Raw genomic sequence first — 8,008 nt, forward strand, 5'->3', positions numbered from 1 at the left:
TTTGTAGGCCCTTCCTCTGACACCGCCTGGTATAGAGGTCCTGGATGGCAGGCAGCTTAGCCCCAGTGATGTACTGGGCCGTACGCACTACCCTCTGTAGTGCCTTGCGGTCAGAGGCCGAGCAATTGCCGTACCAGGCAGTGATGCAACCAGTCAGGATGCTCTCGATGTTGCAGCTGTAGAACCTTTTGAGGATCTCAGGATCCATGCCAAATCTTTTTAGTTTCCTGAGGGGGAATAGGCTTCATCCATAGCATTCAAACCCCAGGTAGCATAACAATGGATCCTTCTGAAATCCACTCAGTCTTTAAAACATTTGATCACAAACTGTATCAATCCTAAAACAAAAGTTAAAAGGAGGATATAGACAATTTCCTTAATAAGGCCATTTTACCAATTATAAGTGAATCAGAGAAAATGAATATGGATAGAAACATTACCCCAGGTGAATTGTTGGAGTCCATCAATAATCTAAAAAATAGGAAATCTCCTGGTAATGATGGATTCCCAGTGAAATATATCGACACTTCCGTTCCAAATGACTGAAGCCTATATTACTTATGCTCACAGCAGATCTAGAGAAAAACATTCTTCCCCAGTCTCTATGTTTGGCCACATTTACCCTATTTAAACAGAAAGATAAGGATCCATTGTCATGCGGATCTGTCTGCCTATTATCACTCATGAATGTGGATCACAAAATCATTGCTAAAGTATTGGGTTTTCGCATAGAAACAGTAACACACAAGTTGATTTACTCAGGGGGTATACAGAACAGGATTTCTTCAGACAATCTCCAATATTTTTTCTATACAATTCATCATACCAAGAACTTGAACGCTCCAAAAGTGGCAGTATCAATAGATGCTGAAAAAGCAGCCGATGGGGTGGAATGGGCATATTTGGTGACTGTCTTAAAAATAGTTTGATTTTGATCTGTTATTTATTTCCTGGATTGAACTATTGTACAAATCCCCCAAAGCAACTATATGAACAAATTGACAGATCTATGCATCATTTCCGTTATCAAGAGGGACAAGACAGGGATGCCCTTTGTCTAGTTATTTATTTTCTTTAGTCACAGAACCCCTAGCATCTGTAATTAGAACTCATGGCTCAATCTGGGGCATAGAGATTGGTGGAGATCAACATGTAATGTCATTGTATGCGGATTACATTTCACTTTATTTATCTGTCTTTTGTTTTACTACTGTTGGACACATATGGTGTTGTATTTAAAGTGAATTGGGAGAAAACTGAAATAATGCCCATTTCTAATTATACTTCTCAAGCTTAGAAAGTACATTTAAGTGGAAATAGACAAAGACACATATGAAATACCTGGGTGTACTGATACCATGCAAATAGAAAATCAATTACTTTCCTTTAATAGATACGATTGAATTCAATGTTCAGAGATGGAAATCTCTCCCAATATCTATGTTACATGTAGGTAGAGTCAACACAATAAAAATTTATATATTACCAAGATTGATGTATTTATTCCAGGCCCTGACAGTTTCAATTTCATCCAACCTTTTTAATAAATTAAATGGCCTGGGGGTCTTGGACTACCTCATATGAAAATGTATTACTGTGCAACACATCTGTATTCACTTAAACAATGGACAGCAGACCATCATTGTGCATGGAGGAGTATTGAAACAAAAATGTAATACCTTATGATTATTTAAGATAATTCATAGGACTGCACTCATGTAATGTCACATTTTGGTTGGAGATGCAAAAAGCACAAAGGAACCCTATTACATATGCTGTGGTTCTGTGATAAACTGACACCGTTTTGGGATAATGTATGTGCTATCATTTCATTGTGTCTAGGAATTTATATACATTTCTGTCTGTTGGGAAATGTAAATATTGGTGATCAATATCAGAGAAAGTTTTGTAATCTAGGTCTAATTGCTGCAAGAAAATGTATAGCCATGAATTAGTAAGCCTCATATTCACCCTTAATAAGAAACTGGAGGACTGAACTACCTGGCTACATACTGTTGGATTTTATATATTATAAAGCGAAATTAAAAACCAGAAGTATTTGACGAAATTTGGAAACCATATGTTGATCACCTCGGGGAATGTGTTGTATAGTGTGCGTTTTGTGTTGTGGGGTGCTGTGGAAAAACAATTAAAAAACATAACTGATACTCTGGTTTTAGGTTGACTGGATATCCTGTGCTGTAGCTGCGTGTGTATTTAGCTACAGTAACTGCCTGTGTATTATTCAGTATGCATTTGCATGTATTGTATCTCTGCAGTACTGCTCACATGGCCATAGATGACTACAGTAAAACTCCAGAATGGTCAACTGTTTATATTTTACACCACTGCTATCGGATACTGGGAGCTTCACGCAGTGACGGGACATTGTGTCTGTGTGATTATGTGCAGGTGACTATGCCCAGCTGAGACTGAGGATTCCCTACCTGGATGCAGGGGTGTATGATGTTCCCATCATAGTGTCGGACTCTGGGAACCCGCCCCTCTCTAACAGGTCTATGATAAAGGTCAAGGTGTGTCCGTGTGACGACAACGGAGACTGTACTACCACCGGAGCTGTAGCTGCCGCTGGACTGGGGACCGGAGCGATCATAGCCATACTCATCTGTATCATCATACTGCTTAGTGAGTATAATACACACTTATACACACACACACCTGTGCTGTAGGTGTCATTGTCTGTGTCAACATACTACTCCCAGCCCTCCTCTGTCTACCCTGCTGATGTGCTGTGTCTGTTGCAGCAATGGTACTGGTGTTTGTGATGTGGATGAAGCGGAGGGAGAAGGAGCGTCAGGCCAAGCCCCTGCTGATTGACCCAGAGGACGACGTCAGAGACAACATCCTGAAATACGATGAGGAGGGAGGAGGAGAGGAGGACCAGGTCAGTGATATACACATTACACATGCACTAGGATTTCGTTTAACAACGCAGCCATACTTATAGCCTGATGATGACCACACCGAGGATGATGAAGCCGACGATAATGATGATGACGACAACAATGATGAAGATGTAATGTTTAAAAATACTGTGATTGGACCCAGACACTTTCTCCGCCATTCTTACACTTACACTGAGTCCCCTTCCTTGTCTGGTGTTGCAGGACTATGACCTAAGCCAGCTGCAGCAGCCCGAGGCTCTGGACCACATCATCTGTAAACCAACGGGGGTGCGCAGAGTGGACGAGAGGCCTGTCATCGCTGAGTCCCAGTACCCCGTCAGACCCAGCCTGCCTCATCCCGGAGATATCGGAGACTTCATCAACGACGTATGTTAACTATTAGACATTGTTCATCTCGAAAGATCATACAAGTGTGTTAATGTTCACGTCCCTGTACTTAACAGTGATAGCTTTTCAAAAGTTCTCTCCTCAGTGTTAACTAATCCTCTGTCTTTCTCTCTCAGGGTTTGAGGGCAGCAGACAACGACCCCACAGCTCCGCCCTATGACTCCCTGCTGGTGTTTGACTACGAGGGCAGCGGCTCCACGGCCGGCTCCGTCAGCTCCCTCAACTCCTCAAGCTCAGGGGACCAGGACTACGACTACCTCAACGACTGGGGCCCCCGCTTCAAGAAGCTGGCAGACCTCTACGGCGGAGGAGACGACGACTGAGAAAGGGGTGGGGTACGGAGGGGGTCCGGGGGGAGGGTTTGGGGTTGGGGTCAGAAGCTCCTCGAAACCACAGGCAGGGCCCAAGCAGTACCACATTAGATATTTCCATAGTAGACCAGTGAGGACAGAACGGACGTTAGAGACTGTTCTAGAACACGGCCTGTGACCTCACCAGGTTCTGCTGCTACTCTATTCTGGCTTTTTTAGTGGCAAGTTTTTAGTGTGTTTTGCTTCTCACTCTACTGAACCTCAAGCTATCTGGGGACACAAGGCACTTCTGAGAGACAGGAGTGATTACGCTCGTTTGGCTTGGATGATAAAAAGGAACAGGACAAACCCGTCTCTTTTTGGCTTAACGCTGAACAGAGTGTACAGAAAGACACTTTCTCTCTCAACTTGAATTTCCTTAGAACAGAAGCACTGTCGTTTTATAAAGTGCCTTTTGTGGTGTGTTTTGTATCGGACTCCTGCTATCTCAGGGTTGTTTGCCATTGGAGTGGTTTTGAGCGGCACACTCCCTTGTAACCCCCATGCCCCCAACCTTCATATGGCTCCCTCTCCTCTTCTCTCTGGTGTAGAAAGAACTACTGTACCCAGCAGCAACACAGAGAAGTGATCCTCACAACGAGGGCTGGCTGCAGGTTAAGATCAGTTGAATTCTGACCTTTTGGAGCATTTTGGGGAAGTACTACTAAAGCAACCCTCTGTCAGTGAGACCTGATACACACTAGGGTGATCGAAGACTTTCCCAAGCATCATCCGGTCAACACAACAACACACTAACATTGGGTGTGTGAGTGTATGTGGTTGTTTTTATAAATGTGGGGGTTTTCTAACAAACAGAGAATGCCTGCCTTTCCTCTGTGAACTCAGTCTAGGAGCATTTACGTTTGGACGCTTGCCTGCCCTGTACGGTTTTGTGTTGCTTTCCACACTGTAAAACTTATATAGGCATGATCTGAGTAGTGAGACAGTATGAGACAGTACGACTTTAAATGGCTTGGAAAGAAGGCACTGAAAAATAAGCGTTATAAGGATTTTTTTGCCTTGAACATTCCCATTTTTTAGGTCAACAAAACTATTAAAAGGTGCATGATTTTTTTCCAAAATGTTTTACTCAACGCACTTGTTCTTATGTGGTGAGAATGTAAAAAATAGTAAGCTGAAAATATATGAATATACTCTGTAAAAAGACATTCAAAAAAGAAAATGCTGTAAGATACCTATTTTTTGAAGTATTAACAACCAAAAGGTTGATGCTCTTCAATGGGCTGAATGACATTTTGGCCCGGCCATTTTCAATGTGTGCGTGTGTTTCTTTTCTAATTTTGGTCAAGATGCTGTAGGTTTCTTTCAGTTTATCTTTATCTTTTTCACACAAAAAAATAGTTGGTTCTTTTTTAAGAATTAAGAAAGCTTTGTTATAGTTCAGTTTTTTTAATATGTCAAATGCAGCCCTCCCTCTTCTCATGTGTCTTTGATGAACGCATTTCTGTCGGCCTCTGAAGTTGGAACTGTTCAAGGGTTAAACAGCCAAGCCTGCTGATAGTTGTTCTATTATTCAGTGTATCTGAATTATTTTCTTCATTGATCTGGATATGTGCTTTAGAAAATAAATGAGACATGTTTTAAAAATGTGGCACCTTACTTATTTCTACCCTGTTCAACCATCAGTGTTCTTCACTCCAACTTTCTGAGATTACACCCTCCTGGAATATATACTCTTGATACTATTTTTATCTTAAACTTGGCCATTGGTTATTTTGCACCCTCGCTAAATGACTGACTGTACTATTCTCTGTTTGTGTTTTTGCTGGATGTCAAGGCCTGACGGTTCTAACTCCCTGTACACTGCAGAGCTGGGTCACAACGTGTATTTGGGTCCATCCCTGTGATTTCAATTAGTCAGCTGAGGCCCCAAAAAGCGGCGGGGGAATGGAAGGATTTTAATCCTCCCCGGCTGTGTGTCTATCAATTAGCCACACCATTAATCCCCAGGACCTAATCTCATTAGATAGAGAGCCTTTAATGAGACACCCAGAGAGAGAAAATTATATATATATTATTTATTTTACCTGTTTTAGACCCAGGTCCACTCAGACCCAACGAGAGAGAGAGAGAGAGAGAGAGAGAACGAGAGAGAGAGAACGAGAGAGAGAGAACGAGAGAGAGAGAACGAGAGAGAGAGAACGAGAGAGAGAGAACGAGAGAGAGAGAACGAGAGAGAGAGAACGAGAGAGAGAGAACGAGAGAGAGAGAACGAGAGAGAGAGAGAGAACGAGAACGAGAACGAGAGAGAGAGAGAACTGAAGGGAGTGATTGAAAAAGCTTATTCTACTTTCCCCAACGCACAAGTGGTTATCTCCACCCTGCTACCACGAAAAGACTTCCACCCTGCTACAATACAGCGGGTAAACGCAAGCATTTCCCGTGACTGTGCCTCAAAACCAAATGTCTTTCTGGCCCACCACTCCACCCTGGACCTGAACAGCCTCTATGACCAGGTCCACCTCTACAAGGCAGCAGTGCCCACATTTGCCCGGACTCTAAAGGACATCGCTCTCAAACGCAGCCCCAACACTTCACACGGGAGCAACAGATCAATAGACACCCCACCCAGACCAGCGAGACACCCTCCAAGACCTTCAGGACCCCCCCCTGGACCTACACATAGAGGACCCACGCCAAGAGGACTTACATCCAGACCACAGCACCCCCAGACACATCCACACCCCCACCCCAACCAATCAACACCCCCCCACATCAACCATGCCCACACCCAATTTAGGCCCCCTCAGATCAGACCTATGCCACTCCTGCCCACCCCATGCACCCCACCCCCGCAAAGAGGGCATCAACATGGAAGTCATACATACGCCCAGGTAGTGAGCGGGCAAACAGGCCCAACCCCCACTCTTACACTCGCCCAAGCCAACGGCATGTACCAGATGCTCAGCAGGCTCTGCTCACACTTACTGGCCTGAGGCCAAACCACGACCAACAACATTGGACACTTTATGGAACAAAAAGCCTTCACTATATCATCCTGGAATATCCAAGGCCTGAGGTCATCTGCCTTTGGCCTAAAGAGCAGGAACCCGGACTTCACCAAAGAAATCGGTAATGCAGACATTGTCATCCTGCAAGAAACATGGTATAGAGGAGACAGACCCACTGGTTGCCCTCTAGGTTACAGAGAGCTGGTAGTCCCATCCACCAAACTACCAGGTGTGAAACAGGGAAGGGACTCAGGGGGAATGCTAATTTGGTATAGAGCAGACCTAACTCACTCCATTAAATTAATCAAAACAGGAACATTTTACATTTGGCTAGAAATTCAAAAGGAAATGATCTTAACAGAGAAAAATGTCCTCCTGTGTGCTACCTATATCCCCCCACTAGAATCCCCATACTTTAATGAAGACAGCTTCTCCATCCTGGAGGGGGAAATCAATCATTTCCAGGCCCAGGGACATGTATTAGTCTGTGGCGACCTAAATGACAGAACTGGACACGAACCTGACACCCTCAGCACACAGGGGGACAAACACCTGCCTGCAGGTGACAGCATTCCCTCCCCCATATGCCCCCCTAGGCACAACTATGACAACATAACCAACAAAAACGGGTCACAACTCCTGCAGCTCTGTCGCACGCTGGGTATGTACATAGTCAATGGTAGGCTTCGAGGGGACTCCTATGGTAGGTACACCTATAGCTCATCTCTTGGCAGTAGCACTGTAGACTACTTTATCACTGACCTCAACCCAGAGTCTCTCAGAGCGTTCACAGTCAGCCCACTGACACCCCTATCAGATCACAGCAAAATTACAGTCTACTTGAACAGAGCAATACTCAATCATGAGGCATCAAAGCCAAAGGAACTGAGTAACATTAAGAAATGCTATAGATGGAAGGAATGCAGTTTGGAAACCTACCAAAAAACAACTAGGCAACAGCAAATCCAATCCCTTTTAGACAACTTCCTGGGTAAAACGTTCCACTGCAATAGTGAAGGTGTAAACTTGGCAGTAGAAAATCTTAACAGTATATTTGACCTCTCAGCTTCCATATCAAATCTAAAAATCTCAAATAGAAAACCGAAGAAAATGAACAACAATGACAAATGGTTTGATGAAGAATGCAAAAATCTGAGAAATAAATTGAGAAACCTGTCCAACCAAAAACATAGAGACCCGGAAAACCTGAGTCTACGCCTTCACTATGGTGAATCACTAAAACAATACAGAAATACACTACGGAAAAAGAAGGAACAGCATGTCAGAAATCAGCTCAATGTAATTGAAGAATCCATAGACTCTAACCAATTCTGGGAAAATTGGAAAACACTAAACAAACAACAACACGAAG

The 8,008-nt window shown here is 43.7% G+C and overlaps 1 protein-coding gene across 1 annotated transcript in view; it reads left to right on the forward strand.

The window, feature by feature from the left end:
- LOC120065699 (cadherin-4-like) overlaps nt 1–3,637 on the forward strand; it is a 66,433-nt gene extending 62,796 nt beyond the window's left edge. Inside the window, exons 10-13 of the mRNA XM_039016775.1 lie at nt 2,413–2,646; nt 2,766–2,905; nt 3,129–3,293; nt 3,431–3,637. Of these exons, the coding sequence (XP_038872703.1) occupies nt 2,413–2,646; nt 2,766–2,905; nt 3,129–3,293; nt 3,431–3,637 (746 nt within the window). The remainder of the gene's footprint in view (nt 1–2,412; nt 2,647–2,765; nt 2,906–3,128; nt 3,294–3,430) is intronic.
- The last annotated feature ends 4,371 nt before the right edge of the window (nt 3,638–8,008 follow it).

This window comes from Salvelinus namaycush, chromosome 20 (assembly GCF_016432855.1).
Source record: "Salvelinus namaycush isolate Seneca chromosome 20, SaNama_1.0, whole genome shotgun sequence".
Classification (NCBI taxonomy): domain Eukaryota; kingdom Metazoa; phylum Chordata; class Actinopteri; order Salmoniformes; family Salmonidae; genus Salvelinus; species Salvelinus namaycush.